This window comes from Epinephelus moara, chromosome 12 (genome assembly GCF_006386435.1).
Source record: "Epinephelus moara isolate mb chromosome 12, YSFRI_EMoa_1.0, whole genome shotgun sequence".
Lineage (NCBI taxonomy): Eukaryota > Metazoa > Chordata > Actinopteri > Perciformes > Serranidae > Epinephelus > Epinephelus moara.
This window is the reverse complement of record NC_065517.1, coordinates 13780592-13806135: the sequence shown is the minus strand read 5'-3', so window position 1 is coordinate 13806135 and position 25544 is coordinate 13780592. Positions and strand designations below refer to the sequence as shown.

The window sequence follows — 25544 nt, the reverse complement described above, 5'->3', positions numbered from 1 at the left end:
TGATCTCTTTTATAATTTTGTCCTTCATGACAACTGTACCAGGGTTGAATTTTCATATAACTCACCATTTACATTTTATTACAGCTTTAAGTTACACATAATTAAGGACATGGCCGCTTTGAGTAACAGGTGGGTGTCGACCATTGAAAAGTCGCTAACATGGCAATAGTGTGTTGGTAACGTAATCATGACGTGACCCCAGATTCAGAGTATAGGCCTAGCCATAGCAGTAGCTGTCAGTGCATCAAAGTTAATTTTATCATTTTGGTTGCCCGAAAAAGTCTTGTTCAGCATTTAATTTTACTTATAGACCCTCTATACCAGATATGCAGCTTTTCTAGGAATTGCATTTTCTTTTGATAGTCAGAATTCTATTTTTTGGATAGAAAAAATTAGCACTGGCATTATCACAGTTAACAATAGCTGTAAATGCACCGTGCTAACCAAGCTAGCAGCTTGTGTTCAGGTTAGCCCCAACCTCTCGTCCAAATATGCTCACTTCTGGTTCCACAAATCTGTGATGGTGACAGCCAAAATTCTACACTCAAGGCTTTAAAATAGGAGTAATTTATTAGCTACCATTGCTAAACAAACGAAAGCCTTAGTCTTGGTTGTTGGTGGATCTATTTAATTAAACACTTAAAGTTTAGTATTCAGTGTTTCTGAGAGCTGACACAGATGCTATCAGGCTTATGTTTACATTTTTACAGAAAGTAGAAAAATTTCTTCCTCCATCAAAATGTTGTTTTTGTCAGGATCAAAAACTCCACAATAATGAAGTTATTTCTACAGCGACTATAACCGCTGTTACCACGAGTGGTAGTTGCGGCAGTAGCAGTGCTTCTAGCATTCTGTACAAAGAGATATATTTGCATAAGACAGCTGACTGTGAGCCGCCACGGGAAATAACATGATAAAGAGACAGGTGACACATGACATTGCCTCTACCCCAGAATGTTGGGGTTATGCGGTGCACACCACCTTAGACCACTGGGCCAACAGACACCCATATTGTGATAAGAGAGGCCTGTGGTGAGAATGAAACCATGCTGCTCTTTCTAAAGTCGTTTCACCTCAACAAGACCCATCTCAGAGAGAAAACCGAGGTCACAGATGTGGCTTCATGAAAGCACCATGACCGCACCATTAGAGAGTGAGTCAAACTTAAACACAAAAGGAGACTTCCTCTGACACACAGGCAGCCTGTGTGTGTGTGTGTGTGTGTGTAACTGTGTGTGTGTGTATGCAGGAAGGGTGAACTATAGCTGCAGCCCTATCATTTCCTGTGGGTTTTTGCTTCACTGTTTATTTACAGCATGAGAACGGAGCTGAGAAGGAAGACATCACAACAAAATGGAGGGTGAGCCCTGATGAATTGTTGTTGTTTTTCTTTTTCAAAAATCACTGGGATCCTGGTATAAAACTGGGGCACATGAGATCCATGAAACCAGTTGTAAAATGACTCTTTTTACACATCTCCAAAAACATATTCATGGACAAAGATGTTTTATATGGATGTAAACAAGAGACTTAAGAGATTTTAATAGCCACTGAAAACTTAATCTTGAAATGTAAGCACCATTGCATTCATATCATTGAACTGTTACTTTGAAAACCATGTGTCTAAATGTAATGTTCTGAATTCACCTCTTTGAAATTAAAATATGAAATTTCGTGATTTGACAAATACAGATTTCACAAATACAGATCCAAAAACTCAAGATTCAGAATTAAAAAAAAAAAAAAAAGAAAGAACCAAAAACAGATTTAGGTTGCTCACATTTGATTGGTCAAATTCAAATCTTAAAATTCAAGTTGAAAAAAATTAAATTGCAACATCTGGGCTACACAGGACAGGATAGGTTTGATAGAGTCAAGCCTAAACGTTTTGACCAATCAAATCTGACAGATGTTCTTTTATTTTTTTTTTAACCTTTTCAACTTGAACTTTTAGATCTGAATTTGACTAATCAAATTTGAGCAACCTTGAATCTAATTTTTTAAATTCTGAAATTACAATTCTTAGATCTGAATTTGCGAACACTGGAATTAAAAAACAAATCAAATTTACCTTTGGAAATTTCAAATCAATAAATTTTATATCACAATTTCGAAGACATAAATTTAGAAAAAATAAATTCAGATACATGGTTTTCAATGTAAAATATTTCAATGCTATGAATTCAATGGCGTTTAAATTTCAATATTTAGTAATCAGAGGCTTTCAAAACTCGAATATTTACAACTCTTATTTGCTTCCATACATTTACACAATCATTACGGCCACCTTTAAAAACAAAATGTGCGCCATTATTTATGCTTTTAATGCCTTGGATCTTCAAAACTCACAATGAGAACCATATAAGGGATTTCATCAGCAGTCAGCCATTCAGACATTCACCACATTAGACTATCAAGTTACTTAGCCAATAAAGCAGTTATTAGCCACGCAACCACTCATTTAATACAAACAGTAGATTAGCCTTCAAACCTGATGAAAGACTGACCAGTCAACCTGCCAGTCAGTCAGTAAAACAATCACCAACTTGTCAGTCTTCTAGCTGTCAGGCCAGTAGGCAGTCATTCAGTCCAAAAACCAGTCTGCCAGCCATCAAAAACCAGTAAATAGCAGGTTATACAGCCGCATAATCTCTCATGTATTAAAATCCTCACTAAGGCGTAACACACTGGCTGCATCAGCTGGCACACACACACTTTAAAGCTGCTTTCTGCTGGGTCAGGAAGTGAGATGACTGGTGATCCCTCACTTTTATCATCCTCTCCGCTCTTCCCTCGGCTGGAGAGGAATGTCAGTTAGAAAGAGGTGCCGTCTTTCGACTGTCACCATCACAGTCTGTGTAGAACTTCGATACAGAAAGGCTACATTTTAAATGCAGTAAGATGAAGTTACAGATGAAGTTACAACTGGATTCACATTTTGCTAAATATTTACAACACAACCACTGTGCCAGAGAGAAATATAGCATGACAAACTGCAGTATTTTAGCTGTCCAAAACCCCCCAAAAACTGTTGAGAGCAGCTCTGGTGAAAAGCCAGCACTATGCCTTATGAAAACTGATGTTCCCTGAAAATTTGGTTACAGCTGTCGTCGTCTTTCATATCCAAACTGTGTGTAACTTCCACACAAGTTGGCGTTCATATGAGGAGTCACATATTTAGGTGCAGTGTAAGCGTAGCCTACATCACCCTAGGAAACAGAGGCTGCTAAAGCGTCAGTGATGTGTGTAATTCCTCCTCTCCATTTAAGAGTTCAGCTAGAAGAGCATCACTTCATAGTCCCAGTTTAGACTGGTGTTTATCTGGCTCTACCTCCCTTCCTGTTTTCTCCCCATTCGCCTTCCCCTTCAGAGTTATCTCAAATTCTCATTTTTGTTTTCTCCTTCCCTTTCCCTTTTCGCTCTCATCTCTCCTCTGTCTCTCTGTCACACCCCTTCCTTCTCCATCTTCTCGTATGTCACGCTGTCTTTGCAGTCCTCCTTCCTAATCACATCCATACCATTTTTTCCCTAGCTCTATTTTTTTTTCTTTCAGCAGTCCCCTACTCCAGAACCTGGAGGTAGGCTGGCAACCTGACCCTCCCAGAGACAAAACAGTAACCAGAGACAGAGAGATATGAAGATAGAGCAGAAAGATAGAAAAGACGGATGTTGTATAGTATCGGCTATGACCTTCCTGGTGTTTGAATTTTGAACTGTTCGAAGGAAGTGGGGGATGGGGAGTAGAAAGTAGTCAAAGAAACGTAAGCAGAGCATTACAAAATCAATACTAAAAGAAGTCCATTCCCTTTAATAGTGCCAATCCATGTACAAATTAAGGTAAAACTTACCATAAACTTTACGTACTAGTCAATCGTAAAATATCTGCAGGAGCGAGTCAAACAAAAGTGGATTTACTATGTCATTTCCTATTCATTTAAGCCATTTTACAGCTCACCAGAAATGTTTCTCATTGCTTTAAGTGTTGTCAAGGTATCAAACTACCAGGTATGAGTACCACTGACATGAGAACATACTACAGATAGCAGCGAACTCTATAACCTTTAAAGTACTTTGTTCTGTGTGTATCAAAAATGGAAACAACCGAGCAAGAGGGAGAGACAGGTCGTATTTCCTTCTGTCAACATATCTTTAGAGTGGAACACCAAGAGGAATGTCTTTCTCTCTCTTTGAGTGTGTGTGTGTGTGTGGTATGAGACAGTTGAGAAACAAATGATAAAGCAGTCTTGACATGAGACTCCTTTCTTTCTTGCAATCATCCTTTTTATTTGATTGTACAAAAACTGACGACTGCCTTTGAATGAGGACTTATACTACCTCAGTACTAATAGCAGTATTTAGCTGTGGCTTGTATCTACTGTGGGACCACAGTAATCACACCAAAGAACACCTCCTAGAAGATTATCGCTGCCATCTGTAATTCTTTGCCTCAGAGAACATCTGTCTAAACCAAGCCATTTTGGCAGGCATCCATACATATCACAGGTCAAATCCAAAACATGCTATTTGTCTCTTGAGTTACACAACATGACACAAGCTTCTTCTGCAGATATATACAAGATATCAATTTCAGCAGCCCTGACTTACAGTGGACCCTGATATGTGTAACATCATCAGTCATATTCACTAAAATATCCCAGCTGTTTTCTTGTTGTTGCATGTCTACTGTCTGATTCTACTGGTGCAAATGCTAAAAATGTCCAGTTTAAATGTAATCCTTTAACCCCATCCAAAATAAAATCCTATTGTCACAGCTTGAACAAAAACATTTTAATCCAGAACAATGGAGCTACAATGGATTATGGAAATGAAAAGCTTTGGTAACAACATCTACTGTACAACATCTACTTTACTGGTGGTTTTATTTCTACTCCAGTCCGGTGACCATGCATCCAGTTAACATGCAGCACAGCACACACAGCTGCTGCTGATGACATCATCCTCATGGTTATCCAAGTTCAAAGCTGTCATGTTTTGTTTAAGTTTATTAAGTTAAGTTTATTTACTTTATTAATCCCCCTGAGGAGAAATTCAGTGTTTTCACTCTTGCTTGTCAATTACACACAGGTCCGAAAGACACACACATGCACAAACAGGACCTATACATGCACAAAGTGGAGAGATGTCAGAGTGAGGGGGCTGCCCTTGGTGAGGCGCCCCGAGCGGTTGGGGGGTTCGGTGCCTTGCTCAAGGGCACCTCGGCAGTGCCCAGGAGGTGAGCTGGCCCCTCTCCAGCCACCAGTCCACGCTCCATATTTTGGTCCGGACAGGGACTCGAACAGGCGACCCTCCGGTTCCCAACCCAAGTCCCTATGGACTTGGGTTGCCGGCTGGCTACTGCCGCCCCTTATTTATTTATTTTCCTTATTTACAATACCAGTAAATAATGCCAAATTATAGAGATGTTTAAAAGTGTTTTTTTTTCTAGTTTTGCCTCAGAGCTTTGGCAGAGAACCTTTGCTCAGACAAGTTGTAGCCAGTTTGGTTTCCCATTAAAAGTCCTTTAGGTAGTCCAGTTGGTATCCAGAGATTATCCACTACCCAGATTGTATTAGAGGGATTATTTGGTCCCTGTGCCAAGACTTCTATTCCGTTAATGAGGACAAGGAGAGTGGGAGCATGGACTTGGGTCACCAACAGTCACACAGATGTATACTGTGGTAAATCTACCTGAGGGTAGCACCTGCTTGCATTTTGAAAGCAACCTAGAATCTAGGTGAGAGTATTTCATAACATCTCCCCCCAAAACTGACCTGGCTGACAATGTAAAATACAAAATTCTCATCTATCTCATTTATTTGTGGTAACTCTATAAATATCTGTCATTTATTTTTATTAGTTATTAGTATTATTGTGAGATGTTACGCACAGCAGGTGTAATCAATTTCACAATAACAAAAAACCAACACCAGAAACAGACCTCCACCTACAGTCTCTGATAAATATAAATTAAATGATGTTTCTCATACTCTACGGCTTGTACCTACAATTAAGTTATTCCTCTTCTCTTTCTACTCCACCTCCCCTCGCTAAAAGGCACAGCTAACCCTTGTAGATCAGTGTGTCAGCGTCTGTATCTGTGGTAACCATCTGCTTTCACACCGTTTACTTACACACACGCACCAGAGTCAGGTTGCATATCAACAATACTGCAATGTAAACCAACGGACACCTTAGGTGCACGCATACAGCACCCATATTGTTCACAGCAGTGTCTTAGCAAACAAACCAGGACCCTGGCAAAATGATTCTAAACAAAACACAGTATGTTTAATTTGATGAGAAATAAGTTTTGTCCAATCCGAGAGATAAACTTGAAAGTAAACCCATTAAAATAGAGTTTAGTCATCATGTAAAAAATGAAAAGCATAAAGCTTACACATATTTTCCCACTTGGAAGGCTTCTGAGAAGCTTTGCGGTCACAACTGGCTCATACTTTAAAGTAATATTCTTCAACAACTGATACGTTAAATATGAAACTATTACAAGCAGCGGCTGATGGCTTCTGTAAACAAAACAGACAAGCGGTTTATGTGTGTGCATTCTGTACAGTTTTTCTATGGTGGCGTATTTGTTTGTGTACACATGTCCTCCTGTTGTCCTTCTGTCCAAAACAACAGTATGGGATTTTGGCGCTGCCAGCCAACCAGGTCACTAATGACCACATGGCCAATTAGTAGAGCTAAGCAACAACCAGATTCCCTCCTCCACAGCCTGAAACACAACAAGCATTCATCCAAATCACTGATGGGAAAAGTATGAGGAGAATCTGGGCTAAGGGGCCTCTGTAGCAGCGGACAAAGATGCGCATGATGTACATGGGGGATGGCTTTTTTTTTAGCCTGAAGAACCAGTTGTGCATATTTTTGTCTTTCACTGACTTCTGTCTTTCCCGCCACTATACAAAAGAATGCTGCTCAATAAAGAAGAAAATGATCAAAGGAAAGACATAAGTACTATGACTTCTAAACTACTGCTGCTGCTGCTGCTGCTGCTGCTCGTACTACAACCACTGAATAGGGACGCAACGTATAATAATTTTCTTTGTCGATTAATCTGTTGATTACTACTCTATTAATTGTTTTGTCTCAGAAAAAAGTCATAAAAATGGTTAGGTATGTTCATCATGATTTGCAAGAGCTTCAAGTGTTGTCTTTATATGTCTTGTTTTGTCCAATCAACAGTCCATGAGCTAAAACAAATTCAGTACACATGTACTTGTACTTTTATGGTGCCTTTCTAGTCTTCCGACCACTCAAAGCGCTTTAACACTACACTGTCACATCCACCCATTCACACACTGGTGGCTGAAGCTACCATAAAAGGTGCCACCTGCTACTCAGTTTAAACATTCTCACACACTCATGGCACAGCCTTCAAGGGCAATCCTGGGTTCACTGTTTCGCCCAAGGACTTCAACGTGCAATCTGGAGGAGCTGGGAATCAAACTGCCCATCTTCCAACTAGTGGACAACCTGCTCTACCCCCTAAGCCACAGCCACCCCCGTATACAGGATACATATACATATAAAGCTGGGGAAAGCAGCAAATTGTCACATTCAAGAAGCTAAAACAGCAAATATTTGGTGTTTTTCGCTTGATATGTTACTTAAACAATCCAAATAAACACAATAATGTTGTTAATCATTGTGGTTAACAAGTCTTGAATATCAATGAAAATCCTCCTTTGATTAAAGCTGGTTGTTGGTTGTTTTTAGTTTGTTTAAGTTCCTATAAATGGTACACAGAACAATCTTTGTTGCACTGAAATTCTCTACCTATCGTAAATTTATGATAGCACAAATGTGAGTGTACTTGACGTGTGTGAGCCAGAAGTCACGCAGACTGTGACAAACCCAAAAAGCAGCCATAACATCACTTGACAGGTCGGGCACCCCAACCTAGGACACTTGTTGTCATGGTAATGTGATGCAATCCTCTGTGTGATGATGAGTGTACACCTGAGAGTGTTTGTATTCGTGAAACAGAGTATGAAAATAGGTTGACATTAACACCTAAGTGTGAAGAAGGAGGCACACACACACACACACACACACACACACACACACACACACTTCCTCAGAGACAGCCAATATGCCTTGCACTGACTCTGAGACACATAACCTGACGGTCTGACTCATATCACAATTGTAATTTCCTCACTGAAGTTGGGACACGAAGCACACCAGGAGAGCAGAGAACATCTGGAGGTAGCAATATAATAACATGCAGTTTGTTTGCAGGTTCACATATACTTGCTAAATGCAGATTAATGGATTTGTCAGTTTGTCTAGAGCTGCAACAGTTAGTCAGTAAATCAATTAATCAAATTGTTTGACTCTGCTCGTTCCAGCTTTGCATCTAGGACAATGACTTACCTTTTTTCTCTTTCATATCCTTATAACTGAGTATCTCAGGTTGGGATTTTAAAAAATTAAAAATGTTACCTGGGCCCATTATCTACCATGTTATCGACTCAAGTGATCCACAGACTAATTGATAATGAAAATAATCATTAGTTGATAAAATCAACGTTGTGCTGCAAATATCACGCATATTTGATAAGGACAAAGCTTGCATTTGGAAAGAACAGAGCACCGACCTTCTCACAGCAAGGCAGTGCTGAGACCTGCCAACATGTATACTGAACACACATCTCAAACACAGTGAAAGCCAGTCCCATCATTTAGTCAGAGCCTACTCTTTAGACAGTCTAAAAACATGGGCAGCTCTCACACTCATCCGTCCTGTCTTGTCCCAGCAAAGCCCAACAGAGCTGGTTACACCAAAAAGAGACCTTTGATTCCTTTATAGTACAGCAGCCACAGGGAACCCCAGAGGGTCCCTAAGGAAACCCTTCATAGAGCCCATTAGCACAGAATGCAGCACAATGGATCTCTGGCATATTGCTGCTGCTGGGTGAACACCTCCCATCTCCACCTCTGTTGACTTGTCATGTCTTAACTTCCATCAAAATGATCCTAAGACAGAATTTAATCGGTTAACACTGATAAAAGCAATCAAAATCCTACCATGAATCTATTTTTTACTAACTGTATGGTGATTGTCTTGGTTACTTTGTCAACTACTCAAAGAAGATGTATTTAAAGGCTAGAAAATATGATGAAATATGACGATCAGAAAAAAGGCAGGCAGGGAAATGAGGCAAGAGTTAAGCCGTCTATGAATACTAATGGAAATAATTTTTCAACGGAGGCTGGGCAGTATAGAGAAAAACAAAAAATATCATGATGCTTTAGACCAAATACTTCAATGCTGATATGGCAACAATATTGTAGGGTTGACTATTGATGCTTTCACAAAACATTATGCAATGAGAACAGCTACAACAGTGTGGTAAATTCAGAAAATTGCATCACTTGCAGCCTTCAAAATCAGGAAACCTCAACACACTATAACATGATATCTAGTCTCGATACCAATCCATAGCCCAGCCCTGCATTCAGCTGTATATTTTACAGAACTACAAATTGCTGATGCATAGGGCAACGACTGCAACAAACTTTATGACAAAGGAAGTGCTTGCAAATTATAACAACATATGCCAACCACAGGCAAACTTCATTAACAAAGATGAACAGAGGTCAGTTAAAATTTCAAATTAACCAAAAACAATATAATGAAATTATCCAATATATTTACAAGGGGTTGACAAATGGTACTAAATTTGAATCCACTATTTTCTAATGAAGTGTTATTTTGTCTACTTCTTAAACTCAGGGATGGATCAGTCGCAGTTACCTTGGGAAGGTATGCAGCATTTCGTATCCTGTCCACCATCTCCTGACCCTCAGGGTGCACAGCAGCCACATGGGACCACATCCTTTCCCAGGTTACACTCTCAATGGGAAAACCTGTCCTGTTCACATAAAAAAGAACCCCTCCATCCTTCTCCTCTTCGTCCCCAGGGGACCGGGGGCTGTTGTTAGGGGGGGAGGCGGAGGACTCCTCCTGGGTGCTGCAGCGGAGGAGGCAGTGCGAGCTTGTGCTCTTGGACCGGCCATGTCTGCTCAGCTTAGCCGAGGTGGTGCCGGTCCGGCTTGGGGAGTTGGGTCCGGTCATTGATCCCAAGAGGGTGAGGAGGAGGAGGAGGAAAAGTTAGGGCAGGTAATCCTCCTCCAGCTACAAGAGCCTCTTGTTGTTTTTCAATGGTTGACAGTACATGTTGATCTTTCACCGCAAACCTGGCAGGGTAAAAATAGAAAACACATAAATTTTACCAGAAGAAATTTTGCATCCTTAACTCAGGTTTGCAATGCAGTAAGAAATAAACCTTTTGGAATAGGTCTACAGTATGGGTGAATTTCTGTACTGCAAGGTTCAGTTCTAAAAAAAAAAAAAATGTGTGAGATACAGTTGTGTTTTTATAAGGTGTTTCCCGGGAGGGTACACCCAAAGGATATCTGTGCCTCTCCTATTTTGGAAGAGGAATGATGATGCTACAGTGGAGTATGAATCCACAAATCCCTATAGGGAAGAAAACCCTACCTAAAGTACAAATAGTCGACCATGAGTGATTTCTTCCATAAATATCCTACAATATATGTAAAAATCTATTAATGTGGCAGCAAAATCTACATAAAAAAAGTGCAGAGAGATCAGAGGCACAAAATGACCCATGGTACATCCTGTGTAAACTTAGATGGACAAAATCTTACTTAACATTTTAAATTCAACATTAAGAATCATACAAGTGACTTAGAGTACAAAAGATGTCAGATACACGATGAAGTACAACAATGTTTTCATAAAATCGACAAGGAAATGCGAACACTGTATGAGTAACGTTATTATACAGAACCAAGGGCTCTATAAACTGAATTCATGAGTATTAAAGACATGCTAGTTTCTTTTAAAAGCAGCCTAGCTTATATTACGTTAACAACATATACAAAATTTAAGAAATAATTTATTTTTAACGACAATGTCTACAAACCTCACAAGTGAGCACCACAGACAGAAGTTGACATCGAAATCAGGGATTTTTCGTTAGAGTGCATCCGCTGAAATATCCCAACCGTTACTAATTCAAACGTACCGTATTTTCCACCACTGGAGCTCCAACTGCAGATAACCGACAGGCCCTCCAGTTTAAAAGGCATTTGACTCGGAAAAAACACAGTGAGACGAGGTAGGTCCCATTCATAGCAAGGCGGCGTTGTCCACCACAAGATGAGAAGTCTTGTTTTGGTCTGAGGCTTTGTAACTTCACCCCTTCTTGTATGTGTCAAGCTAGCAAGAGCTAACGACAATTGGACAGGGGATGCGGTAAATTCCACTTCAAAGTAAAAGCAGCAAGTGTGTCGATGTTGCGTGTTTGTAGAATAAATAGCACGAGTCGTTGCAGCATACTCATAAACCCACTGCGGATTCGTTTTTGATAAGTTCACGCATGTAAGTAAAATTTTCTCCCGAGAACTTCAGTGAAACGAATCCCGCTCTTGTCGGAGCTTTTTTATTTTGAAAATATCAACCGGAAGTCCTTCTGTTTCGCTAGCTAGCTAACAATATCCCTCACAACACTGCGGGGGCCGTTGCCTCCCACCTCCCCAGTCCGGGAAAATGACCTCCAGTGTGCATTCCTCCCCGTCAGCAGCCTGCGCGGCGCCTCGGTAGCAACTATCTCCCCATAAAATCCGACTTCATTTTGATAAAAAAGGTTCCTTCAATCCCTTACATGATTAAATCATTGGGGATAAAACGGACCCACTAGCTACCTGCTGTTCTCCCTGTATCCCTCCGTCGCTCGTATCCCCGGCAGCCACCAACGTTCGGCGGCCTCTCATTGGTCGAGCCAACAAAGAGGGGCGGGTCGGAGAACATGCTCTACCATATATGGAACTGACGGCTCTCTGTGATTGATTTTGACAGACGAAGGCGTCAACAAGTGATATATCTGCAACAAATGGGATTTTCTGCCTCTTGTTGCAACTGTTGATTTTGCACATTTTGTACATTTTTAGGTGCTTCACCTTTCTCAGAAAAGAAAAGAATAGAGTACCATAAAATTAGCATCACAGAAAAAGTCATAAAATACAGATAGCATATCAGTTTTAATAATAGCTCCAAATATAGTTGTAAACACATGATATTACAGGGGGGTGATAATGTTCATCTCATTGCATATAAAGCAACAACAGGTGAAACATGCTTAAAAAAAGTTGCTAATAAATTGAAATAACAATAAATCCTTGAGCTACAACTCAGTGGTATCTACATTACAGTACAATAATGTGCCTTACAGCAAGGCCATTGAGCGATATGTATCATACTTACATGGCAATCAGCTATATGAATGTTGGAGCTAATACCTGGAAACTGTGGTTGGAACTGTAACTTAACCTGCAACTCCCCCCTCTGGCCTTCTGGATAAAAAGCTTTTTACAGCAAATCAAAAAAGCACTTGGCTATGTTAAAAGTAACACTGCAACGTTAAATAACAGCGGGATGCAGTTGTGCAGCTGTATAAAAACAATTAACACTGCAGTTAGAGCATGAAGATTAAATATAAAATAGACATGGACAATTTCCCCACAAGGAAAGTACCACTAAAACAAAGTGAAATACTTCATTTTCATACATGATAAAAAATAAAAAATAATTTTTTTTTTTTAAAAATGTAGTGACAGAGCAGGAATGAGGTTTCACAGTACTGTAGGTCACTGCATCCTCATCACCTCAAACCTACAGAAAGGGACACAATACAACACAGAGAAAAGGATGCATTTATATCTGCAGCTCACTGGTTGATACTTTTGAATCTCTATTTCATTCTGTTGTGGTGCAGCTGCATCAACATTCTTCCCTTTTCTTCTTATTGCGGAAGAAAATTAGGCTCAGTTATATTTTAAAGATCACATAGAAACACCACTGAGTGTAACTTTGTACTGTATGTAGTATGTAATCTCAACATCTCCTGACTGGTTTCTGTTGAAGACTGAGTCACTGCAGGGTTTAAGCTCAGCCCATGGACAAATACAGTCTGGTTACATTTGGTTTAAGGTTTTCTCCACCCAAAGCATCTAACAAGTCAGCGAATGCAGACTAGGGGACTATAAAAGTACCTTTACTTCTCTTCCATCTGACAAATGCCACAGCAGTTATAAACTGGCAGCCACAATGATGTACCAACAAACAGTCTAAATTGAAGGAGAAAAAACATTGGCTGCAGTTTTTTTTGGATGTTCTATTCAACATCCTGTAGCTAAAAGAGTATTGCATGTGCTCTACACAAATGTTTTGTGCATCACTTCCTTATAGTGACAGTTTTCCTCTTTTGTGTATATCAGGTTTGACTTTCCTCCTGTCAACCAGTCATCACTCTGACATGAGCTGGGTCACATCTGGCCTGGTCAGAGTCCAAATAATGCATGTCAGAACCCTCCTCCTTTCAGCTTGCTCTTTTATAACAGGATATAACTGAACAGAGACGGATGGTAAATGTCAAAACTGAAGGGATGGACAAAAAAAAAAAATACTTTTTTAAAATTAATTAATTTATTTTGTTTGTTTTTTTTACAAATTACAAATACTTGTATCCATTTATTAAAAAAAACTGATTCCCAAAAGTTGAGATCGTTAAAAAGAAAAAAAGAAAAAAGTACAGACAAATAGAATGCAATGATTTAACTTAATGAAACTACACATATAAGAGATTATAACATGTCAGTCCATAAAAAATTCTGTACAGTTGTAGTGGAATGACATATGAAAAAGTACTGAAGATGCTAACTGAAATCTATTACTTGAAGAAGCCTTTAAATGCCCGCTTCAAGACGTTTCCTGTATGAACAAACTAATATCTCACAGTGTTCAGATGGGATTTTGGCCCATTCTTCCACACAGAAAGTCTTTAACTTCTGAAGATTTTGGGGGCGAATTTGTGAATCTTGAGAACAAAACATCCACTTTAAAAGCTTCAACAATTAGTGTCATCAGTTTACAAATGCTCACTGAGTGTTGTTACAGCAAAAGGAGGTGTAAGGTGGTGCAGTCTGAACAATAAATACGTTTTCTTTGTATGTATTCAATGGAATAAAGGTCAAAAAAGATTTGCAAATCACTGTATTGTGTTTTTATTTACATTTTTACACAGCTCCCCAAGTTTTTTAGAATCAGGGTTGTACAAAATACTGGTAGAAGAAAATACATTTATTAAAATACAAGTAATTTGTATTTTAAAAATACAGAAAATGCATTATTATATAGCCTACAAACTGATATGATCATATTTAGGCATTTATGAACTTCAGAATGGGTGTGGTCTGACCTTACTCACATCACTTAAAGTATTTTGTTACAAATTACAATTTAAATTTGTCTGTCTTGCAAAATACACATGACAAAACACTCAAAAGTTGTACAACAGGTATTTTAAATACATTTAATTGAAATACTGTCCATCTCTGCATATGAAATAATTACATGCAACAAATGGCAGGACTGCATGCTTAAAAGGGATAAAACAGATTTAACACATAAAAAAAGCAGTAAACACTCTAAATCGGCATCAATCACTGAGCACAATCAAGTGCCAGACAGCCAGCTCATATATTATGGTTTATCACTACAGTGTTAGTTAACCTCTTACACCACCTGCTGGACAAAAAGCGTTTTACAGCACTAAATGTGAAAATGAAATGTGTACTAAAATACAAACACTACAGCATTAAAATATTGGAATAAAACAACTGGATGCAAATGTGGAAAAACAGTCTACATTGCATACTGTAAATAAACAAGTAAGAGCATCAGGATCACATATTTTAGACAATATTTTCTCGACGATTTGATTACATAGCAAATTCTGTGCAGAGTATGTTTTACACACTGAAACATAATGGGTGAATTCTGGTAAGCTTTGAGCAGTCATGTAAGGAATGTAAAATATGTAATATGATGATTTTTCATTCAGCTGATATTAGCTTAGAGGTTGTTGAGATCTGCAGATGAAACATTCACACTGCTGTAGGTCACCACATCACCTCCATCATCATCATCATCATCACCCTTACCCCGAACCTGGGAAATGAGAGGGAGACAACACAAAAACTGACACAACAGAACATGATAGAGCGTAACATGGCGATGGGTTATCAAAAAATCTTAAGGATAAAATCTGTGTATATTCTCACCTTTAGTTCTCCTCCATCTTATGACTGCAACAACAGTTATCAGGAGTGCTGCTACACCCACAGGCACAAGGACGTACCACCACCAGTCTGGAATGAAAATGAAAACATAACATATTTGGCTGCAGCTTCCTGTTCTGCTCAAGAGCTGTTTTTTTGAGCAAAGCTTCTTCTTCTTTTGTTTTTAAAGAAAGCTATTTACAAAAACTGCACACATGAGTTATATGTCACATATCCAGTGTCTAACATTGTGTGTCTGACATTTGTTCTTTTGACGGCTGATTATTGTAATTTAAATCCTAAAATATTATGCAACTGTAGAACTGAAGGAAATGCAATAGCCAACTATTTGCACAAACATGGCAGCATTCAGATGTGCATGAATGTGCTCTTAAGTTCATATAGATCTTGATTCTGTTCTTACCTGAGAAAAAATCCCAAATAAGAAAATATTAGTGAGTGTTAGAATCCTCTTGAAAACTGGGCAGGTGGGTTTTAAGAAGAAATTTCCTCTCAAGAATAGCTGGTCAGTGAGGCCAACCCCCCAACCCCATTGTTCCTGTCATTGTTGATTCAGTTGTTACTATTTTTGTGTCTAATTTACTAGTCAGTAATAAAAAACGGCATGTTTTCCATCTGCAGTAACTCTTAATCATCTTAAACCTTAAAATCCATCCAATAAACAATGTAATGTATAAACAGCTCATTATGTTCTCACCTGGTTTCTCATCTGAGGACTGAGGAGGGCTGAAGGTGAACTGATGAACTTCTTCAGTGTGACCATCTGTCACTCCACACTTCAATTCGTAGTCATTGAATGTAATAAAATGAGAATCTGTAAAGGTCACACTGGCCAAGCAGTAGGACTGTGATGTCTTCGAGTCTTTACCCACACCCTTAATCTGCCACTTCACTGTGTGTGCACAGTGTCCAGACGTGAACACAGAGCAGTTGAATGTGATCTTATTGTGGTCCTTCTGTTCAGTCACTGGTGAAGATGGAGATATTGTGAGAGAAAGACAAGTGCGCATTTAACTGCATCACTGTAATTGTAATGTTTCAGTATATTGATAAAAGAAAACAGAAAACATTATGATGTAAATACTCACTGGTAACAACAGAGAGAAAAACCACAGAGTCCTCACTTTGTTTTTTTCCTGATATATTGAACTGCTGACAGTTAAACTGACCAGCATCCTCATCTGTGACCGTCTTTATAACCAAAGAACAGTTCTTCGTAACTCTCAGTCTGTCTGATTCATCTTTGGCAATTTCACCAATCTGCCCATGTTTGATCAGCTCCTCTGCTTGTGCGCTTCTTGAACCAGTGAAAAGCCATGTGGTGTTTTCACAGTGATGCTTATTCTTTATCATATTTTCACAAAGCAAAGTGACTTCATCTCCAACTCTGACAATGTAGGAGAGGAAATGTCCGGTTACAGCTGCTGAGAAGCCAAGAGAAATATAACTGACAGAAGAATTAGGTAATTATGTTCATGTGTTATTGAGAAGTCGATTTTAGATACAACAGATGATTACAAATACGTCTCATCTTTACAAGAGTCCTCAGTATGTTAAAAATAAACAGCAGACTTGGCTGTCTGAGGTAAAATGGAGGTTCGATAATAAATTAAAATAAAGTTTTGCAATATTTCTGCTACTTATTTAAATACGTTACAGATCATTACCTGTAATTTGAAGCACCAGGATCAGTAAAAAAGACATTTTAACCCATCTGAATTCAGCCATCATGCCTTACTGTCTCTTCCTCTCAATCTCTCAACTGTCAGCTTCCTCTTAAAGAGAAATATAGCACTTCCTATAACTTCCTGTGATCAGTAAAGTGTCAGTCACCTCCTAATGACCTTCTTTCTTCCACTGATGTCAAGCCACATCAGACGTCACAGCCCTTCAGTATTTTGTAAGTTCCAAGGAAACTAGATGTTCAAATTATTCCATATGAAACAAGTACAGAGGACAAGGTAAAAGTATAAACATAGCCACGTTATTATTTATTGCAATGGGGACAAAATTTGACAAGAAAATAGATACAAAGCGGCACAAAACACAAACTATGATACAATAAACACTTGATAACAAACACCAGTTCCTCTGTGTTACTGAGCCAGAAACCCTGAGAGCTCCCACCAGGTCTCTGAGCACCATAGTTCTACAGGCAAACATCCAACACTGTGCTCTCAGTAAAATTAATGAGAATGAGCTTACAAAAGAAAATATAACACATATTACACACGTTTGCTCATCTATTTAAAGGTCCAGTGTGTAGGATTCAGGGGGACATATCGACAGGAATGGAATATAAATGGAAATGGGACATAAAAGAATAAGTATGTCTGTATGTATTTGTACATGTATATTTTTGCAACATGGCGGCGCGCAGTAGTGCAGCAAGCTTCTCAAGCTCCCAGTGAATCTTCTTCATGTGTTACTAACTTGAGGCTATGTGTGTTTATCTACAGTACATCTGAACTTCGAGTGCTAAATAGCTTTACTGTCCTACTACCATCAAAAGTGAAGGCAGTTTTGGGTAGATTGCGACTGCTACGGACAGTGTGCTGGGGAAAACGGAGACGGTGCTCACGCAGGCAGAAGAGGGGCAAGCGGGGTGGACTACTAGCCGCTGTACAGGTGGTCCCCAGCTTCAAGTATCCGGGACTACACATTACAGACAACTTCACCTGGTCTGCCAACACAGCCAGCGTGGTCAAGAAGGCCCACCAACGTCTTTAATAGCTAAGGAAATTAAAGCATGCTGGCCTTGGTTCCTCTACCCTTGTTGCCTTCTACAGATGTGCAGTGAAGAGTGTCCTGATCCAGGCCATTACCGTATGGTATGGCAACTGCACTGCAGCGGACAAAAAAGCCAGACATTTATGTAAGCCGCTGCAGGAGCAGGGCCTCTAACATCATCGAGGACCCAACACACCCTACACGAGACCTGTTCACCCCACTGCCCTCGCGCAGAAGACTGAGCAGTGTTAAAGCAAGGACCTCACGCCTCAGATCCTTCTATTACAACTTTCCTATGGGAATGTCCACAGACGACAGAGTCAGCCAGCGTGCTGACGTCATCGGCGTCTGTGTAAGAGACTATACATAGCGCACAAGCCGAGCTGACAATAGGCCTACTGCATTAATGACTTCCTTATTTATCTTTTAACTATGTGTTCTATGTGTTTTTAACTTATTGGCTCTTCCATTTGCTTTGAAGAGGACAAGACCTCTGCGGATAATCCGGCTCCTGGTAAAAACCTCCTGAACAATGAACACTAGAGGAATTCTAACGTGGAGAAGTTTCAGCTAGATCGCTAAATCCCCCTAAATCTTACACACTGAACCTTTAAGAGACCAGCCATATGAATGTCAGGTTCTTACTTCTCTTTTTCACACTGTGCTTCTGGTTAATCTACAGCACCCCCTTCAGACCAGAAAGGCTTTTTACAGCAATAAATCCTCAAAATAATGACAAAAACAACTATAATAGAAACAAAAAATGGCGACATGTTCATGTAACTGTGATAAATAACTACAATATTATAATCCTAGAAATAACAACCAGATGTAGCTGCACTCAAGTTTCTTTTCTTCCCTTTTATGTTTCAATAACAATGTCATTAATCTGATAAAAGCATAAGGGTTATATACAAAAATAAAATTAAATATTAAGTGCTCCACAAGATTGCAAAGAAAATGTCGCTGAAGGTATTGGTGTATCAGTATTGTAGGGAAAGACAAATGCGAAATAAAAACAGACTTGGTTTTCTCATCAATTATCAATATATAATCGATGTAATCATGTAACCTGTGGCATCTTATTGATTTTCTTTGTTGACGGTGGCATAGAGGTTGCTGGGATCATCAGAGTCCCCAGCAGTAGCAGCAGCAGCAGAGGGAGAAGCTTTCACAGTGCTGTAGGTCACTACATCACCTTCATCATCATCACCTTTACACAGAGCCTGGGGAGAAAAAATATAAACAGCACGACATGATGAAAGATAACAGTGCAAAGAAGCATCCTGACACTGAACCACAAATAAACACAATGAATTACGCAGTGAAGTCCAATGAACATCATGAATGAATGAGTGAATATTAAAGACTTTGGTGATCCCCTTATTTGTCCTATAGCACCACCGTGAGCTTTACATTTATATTTCAAGTGAATGTCTCAATTATAGGATTGATTGCCATTAAATTTGGTAGAGACAGTTATTTACACCTTGCTTGGTGTTACAGTGGCTGTGCGCTGCTGCTTTGCAGTAAGAGGGTTTAGTGTTTGAGCCTGGCTGTCAGCAATGAGGTTGAGAGCTAACTCGGAAGTGGCGGCACTGTTGCATTATAGCAAGGGGGTTTCTGGTCTGGCTTGGGCCCTTCTGTGTGAACTTTGCATGATTACATGTTAGTGTGGGTTTTCTCTGGTTTCCTCCCACAGTCCAAAAACATGCAGGTTAAATTAATGCCATGCCTTTAGGTTAATTTTGGAAATGCCTGTAGGTGTGAATGTGAGTGTGAATGGTTGTCTGTCTCTATGTGTCAGCCCTGTTATAGTCTGGCGACCTGTCCAGGGTGTACCCCTTGTCTTGACCTGTGTCAGATGGGATCGGACCCAGACCCACCCCGACCCTTAAAGGAATACATCACCCACCAAATGACCATCTGTAAGTGAGACTTGATTGATTACTATGCCAATCTTACAAAGGAGGACGACATTTGAATGGTTTCCTCATTTGTAATAGCTATTACTACTGCTATTTACTATCGTTGGCTAATGTGCTAAAAAGTTAGCTTTACAGAAAAATCCAATTTTCCTCTCAATACCTCCCCAATTCCTGATGAGGTGGACATGATAACCCTTAATACACATAACATTATTCATCCCTACAACAGTAAATACATTTTCCCAAACCTGATATGAAGTGTGCCCTGCACATGTGAGCATTTTTGATGATCGGCTGCGTCCAGTCCTTTTGTCTTATCACATTTAACCATAGTTTTCTTTGTTTTTGTTGACGGGCAGTGGTGGCTTGTTATATGTTCAAATTTAGGTTTTGAGCCATGACTCCTTCTATTTTAGCTCCCAAGAACACAACAAAAAGACATTTTAAGATTCCTATGTAGCCAACAGCCCTGTGGTGGCGAGTCGTGTTTTGCCTCCAGCTAATAAACTGACGTCGCAAATCAAAATCAATACATGTCCTGTCCGCCCCTGACCCTATTGGAGAAAACTCTTATAAAAAATCCTTTTGGAAAGGGCATCATCTCTGAATTTTATGATTTACTGAAAGCCTCCTCAACTGAGTCTTCTGACTCTAAGTTTAAGGCATGGAAATCAGATCTACAGGAGGAATTAACACTGGAACAGTGGCGCAGCGCATGTAAAGCAGCCCAGACAGGGACGGGTAATACTCGTTTAAAACTCCTACAGTATAACTGGCTGATGAGGGTGTATATCACTCCAGAAAAATTGAACAAATTTAATGTGAATATTCCGGACACTTGCAATAGGTGTGGTGTAAATAAGGGCACTATTTTTCACTGCCTATGGCAGTGCCCAAGAGTGGGGGAGTTTTGGGAAGAGGTTAGATTAAATGTGCAGGACATCCTCTCAATCAGATTAGAGCTAGAGCCCAAACTCGTTCTACTTGGCCTCTACCCAGATGTACATAATGTAAAACGTCATGAAAAAATCTTTTTAAACATATGTTTTTTACAAGCAAAGAGGACAATAGCTCTAACATGGAAAAGTACGAGTAAGCCAGGTATTGCCATTTGGTTTAGGGAATTATCTTCTTGCTTACCTCTGGAAAAAATTTCTTACATTCTTAAGGACAAACAGGAGACATTTCAAAAAGTGTGGGGTCGATTTATCCAATATACTAAAAACAATGATCTATCTCATCTGTTGAACGAACCTGGAGTAAAATAAGTGCACCCTCTGCATAACTCTGTTTTCTCATTCTTTACTCACTGGATTGTACGGCAATGATATTTGAATGGACTCATGATCCTATATCTTTACAGAAGCATTCTATTAACCGCCATTTTTTGTTTGTTTTTCTGTTTTCAGTTTTTTTTTTTGTTGTTGTTGTTTTTGTTTTTTTGTTTTTTCTCTGTCCCATTTCATTTGCACTGTTATAGTGACCATATGTGTGTAAACCTAATGTAGGGTTTAATATTTTGTTTCATTGAATGTCCCCATCCTACAAGGACCTGTATGTTAACACACTGTCTCATTTGTGTCACTTTGTTGGCCTTTTGTTTTGTCTTGTTTTTTAAATTTGGAAAATTCAATAAAGATATTGTTGAAAAAAAACAACAACAAAAAAAAAACTGACGTCATTGTTACTTCGGCCCTAAAAGGGTCTATACAAATGTAGTGGGAGAAGTATTCCTTTAAGAGTCTTAGTGGGGCTGAGGCTGATCTCAGCTGACACTGGGTAGGACGCAGGGTACACCCTGGACAGGTCATCAGACTATCACAGGACTGTCACATAGAGACATCTACTTACATTCATAGCTCAGGATTTCTTCAGGAAGTCAAGGTAGCATAGCGACATGACACATAGATTTACAAATGGTCATTTTGTGGTTGCAGTATTCCTTCAAGAGGATAAGCACTTACAGAGAATGGACATTTATTTACCCCACAGGGCCAACTGTAAGAATGGTCTTTTAACTTTACATCTGGTGCCATCTCCTGGTCAAAATGTTAATTTCAATACACTCTCTTTTTCCTGTTTACTTAGATATTAGTGCCACAGATAGTGATCATAGCAATGTCGTTGTGAGCATGTTGTCATCATATGTGTGGTTAGTCTGCTACATGATGCATTTAGCCCAAAACACTATGCAGCATCACAGAGCTGCAAACATGGCTGCATTCTTTTGTTTCTTCATTAACCACCAATACAAGTGTAACCAGTCAGACAGCAGCTCACCTGCGCTTTACTGTTGGTCTTCTTGGTGTAGCTGACGGAGGCGTAGGAAACACCATCTTCAGGATCAGCCTGCACAGAGAAGACAACATAATGGCTGGTGAGTAATATGTGGGCATTCAAGTGTAGTTGCTGTATTTCACTTCTCTTTTTCTGAGTTGCAGACGGAAGTTAAACTGTATCTCTGTCACATTTTGGAGAACAAATAGAGTGGGTGTAACTCTGTGCTGGGTGTACTGGGTGATCTCACCATGTCCTGACTGGTCTCTGGATCAGGCTGAGTCACTGCAGGGTTTAAGCTCTGTCCCTGCACAAATACAGGCTGGTTACAGTTTTCCATTCACATCAGTAGATACGGATTATAGAATATATGGTGTGTCATGCTGTATTTTTGCAGATCTACTTCTGTTTTTCCATTAAACATCCCTCTCAAACTAAATTCTAAATTTAATATAGATTTAGCAGGGTCATTTTGCTGATCTGAGTTTTTGTAACTGAGTATAATACAGTAAGTACGGTTTATTCTACAACCACTGTCACTTTAGTAATTGTGACAGTTAAGAGAGGGTTATAAAGTCATAACTGTATAGAAACCTGATTAGTAAGGTTTGACACTCACATAGTTTTCATCCATTGGTTTTTTGTTCCCTAAAAGACAAAAAAGAGTCGACTTTACAGTGTTAAAATCCAGGTTTATCAAAAATGATATATTTAATAATTTATTCTGTGAATGTTCTCACCTTTATTTCTCTTCCGTCTGATGACAACGGCAGCAATTATTGCTGCTAAGAGTACTGCCGAACCCACCGCCAAAGTGATGTACAACCACAGCCAACCTTGGATGGAGAATAAAAACATTAAAAAACATTTTGGCTGGAGTTTTCTGTTCAGTTTAAAATCAAAATATGAGAAATTACATGTGCTTTTTGGTATTTTGGAACATTTTTTGGACAGTAAACTAATTCCTGTTGGTACAAATCTGCATCGATTATACACATTGGAACAGGAAAACTCTCTTTATGCTTTATTCATTCCTAATTCTCTTGCTCTGTCTCGCTGCTTCTTCCAATCAGCTGATTATGGGCGTTCACTCTTCCAGTAAACCAATGAAATTTAGCCACTATCAGCCAATCGTGTTGCTGCTATCAAACTTAAAATCTGTTCTCCTCTCTACTGCTGTAAGCTGGCATTTTAGGCAGAATTATAACACCCTTATTCCCCCCCTTCTACCTCCAGTCATTGTATCCAGAGCACGGAGCTCATCAAAAGTCCCCTCCTCATCACATCAGTATCCTCAGCACCCTCTTCATCACCACCACCACCAGCATCTAGACTCCATAGGAGGTGTTCCCTATTCTACCTCACCACCCCCCTTAAAGTATATCACATCAAGATGGGGTCTAATCACTAAAGACTATTCACATTTCTCGTATTTTTTGCACATCTGAATAATCATTCTTTTACTCAACCTCTCATGATACTCTTTGAAAAATGCTTGTTTTCTACATTCTTTCTTCACCAAATCCAATCCACTCTGAGAGGTTAAGAAATACCAAGGTTTCAGAATCAGACGTGTGGATAAGATAATATCTCCACCCACAGCCAGGTGTCAGTCTCACTTTCATACCTCAGACTGGCTGCAAACTTCATAATGAGAGAGAGGTGGTAAGTCATTACCTTTTGGAGCAGATGTTGTATTTTTTCTTCCTGCTGATGTGCCTCCTTTTGTTAGTACCATATGAAATAACAAAACACAACAGATGTTGATAAGATACTTCATTTTTACCATCTGAAGAGACTTGAGAAGAAAAAATAATGCAATTTGAAAGCATCACATTCATCAAAAAAAATCAAATGTACCTGTTTCCTCACATGAGGACTGAGGGCCAACATCACACAGCAGTGTTTCTCCATTCTTTTTATCTGTCACGTTGCACTTCAGTGACTCATAATACTTTGACTTCTGATTAGGATGAGGAGTAAATCTCACAATGGCTGAACAGGTACGCGTTGATATCTCCACGTCATTTTCATTACCCTCATACAACCACTCCACTGTGTGTTCACACCCTTCATATGTTAACACAGAGCAGAACAAGATGACCAGAACATCACTCTTATGTTCAGTCACTGGTGAAGATGGAGATATTGTGAGAGAAAGACAACAAGAGTAAAATGAACTTCATCACTGTAATCACAATTATTGTAATGTTTCAGTATATTGTTCTAACAAGACAGTTTGAGCTGAAAACATTATGATGGAAATACTCACTGTTGATAACAGACAGATGAACCCTAGCATCTGAAACTAGTTGTCCTGATTCATCAAACTGTCTGCAGGTGTAACGTCCAACATCCCCACGTGTGACCTTCTTTATAACCAGAGAACAGTCTGCTGTAACATTCAGTCTGTTGGATTTAGCTGTTCCAATCACATTGCTTCAGTCTGTTGGATTTAGCTGTTCCAATCACATTGCTACTAATCTGCCCATGACTAATCAGCTCTTTTGCTGTTTCCCCCAAAGAACCACTGGAAAGCCAAGAAGTACCGCTACATTTATCCTGACTGTTTATCACATGTTCACAAGGCAAAGTGACTTCATCTCCAGCTCTGACAGTGAAGGAGAGGCAGGTTTGTCCAGTTACTGCTGTTGAAGATGAGAAAAAATATAAATAAATAACTGTAATAACAATATGGCTTTTACATGACTTCACAGTTACATGTGAGGGTGATATTAAATACAACTAACAGCAGTAAATGTCCCTTAACCAGAATCCACTTAACATGCCATGTTCAAAACAAACAGCAAACTTGGCTGTCTCACTTAAATCAATGTTAGTTATTGAAATACTATCAGTAGTGTTTCTTTCAGTCATGTATGTGTTATGTATGTCCTTACCTGTAAACTGAAGCAGCAGTATCAAAAATAAAGTCTTGTTAATCCATCTGAATTCACCCATAGTGCCTCTGTGTCTCTATCTCTCGTTCTCACATCCTCAACTGTCAACGATTCTGACCTAATGCTTCTTTAAGAGAGATACAGCGTTTACTTCCTGTTATTAGTGAAGTGACACTTCCTTTTTGTGGCTTGAATCTTTTTTTTTTTTTTTTTTATCATTCTTTCAGTTGCTGAATTAACGTAGACAGATCAGGTTTTCATCACTCTGAATTTCTTGTAGATATCTAAACCGCTAAAAAGCCAGATGTGGTTCAGTGTGGAGATAATAGACATGTGACATGTTCAACAAGAGACACTTCAGGTCAAAATGTAAATGCCTCTCACAGAAAGAATCGTAACACTATCAGCTGCAAACTGAGTCTGGTTTGTTGGAGTTGACAGTGAACGTCTCTGCTCATACACGACCACCAACCACAAGTTACTCAAACTCGTCATCCACAAGAATTTGACGCCTGAA

At 39.3% G+C, this 25544-nt stretch overlaps 2 protein-coding genes across 5 annotated transcripts in view; both read right to left on the bottom strand.

The window, feature by feature from the left end:
- Positions 1-11790, bottom strand: part of vash2 (vasohibin 2) — a 38940-nt gene extending 27150 nt beyond the window's left edge. Inside the window, exons 1-2 of one of the 2 annotated variants that reach the window (XM_050058290.1) lie at positions 10977-11790; positions 9782-10224 (exon numbers count right to left, since the gene is read on the bottom strand). In XM_050058290.1, the coding sequence (XP_049914247.1) occupies positions 9782-10102 (321 nt within the window). In that variant the 5' untranslated portion in view covers positions 10103-10224; positions 10977-11790. The remainder of the gene's footprint in view (positions 1-9781; positions 10225-10976) is intronic. The other variant, XM_050058289.1, reaches the window with a different exon arrangement.
- A 5370-nt stretch (positions 11791-17160) lies between these two features.
- Positions 17161-25299, bottom strand: LOC126398730 (uncharacterized). Of its 3 annotated transcripts, none has more exons than XM_050058292.1 (10): positions 25028-25299; positions 24606-24772; positions 24400-24568; positions 23988-24257; positions 23805-23849; positions 22868-22963; positions 22747-22775; positions 22378-22434; positions 22131-22199; positions 17161-19148 (listed from the first exon to the last, which is right to left on the bottom strand). In XM_050058292.1, the coding sequence occupies exons 1-10, from the start codon at positions 25086-25088 to the stop codon at positions 19005-19007; spliced, it is 1107 nt and encodes a 368-aa protein (XP_049914249.1). In that variant the 5' UTR covers positions 25089-25299; the 3' UTR covers positions 17161-19004. The 3 variants fall into 3 exon arrangements, with proteins under 3 accessions (XP_049914249.1, XP_049914248.1, XP_049914250.1); XM_050058291.1 differs by having other exon boundaries at positions 24606-24775; positions 25028-25296; XM_050058293.1 differs by having other exon boundaries at positions 23988-24197; positions 24606-24775; positions 25028-25291.
- Positions 25300-25544: the final 245 nt, after the last annotated feature.

Bases quoted from the DNA above. Each gene is read 5' to 3' on its own strand.
- LOC126398730 (XM_050058291.1), bottom strand. From the start codon at position 25,088: ATGGGTGAATTCAGATGGATTAACAAGACTTTATTTTTGATACTGCTG. The intron at 23,850-23,987 runs GTACATTTGATT...TACTAACAAAAG, and splicing joins GTCCTCATGTGAGGAAACAG to GAGGCACATCAGCAGGAAGA. The intron at 22,435-22,746 runs GTGAGTGTCAAA...GTATTTGTGCAG, and splicing joins AACCAATGGATGAAAACTAT to GGACAGAGCTTAAACCCTGC.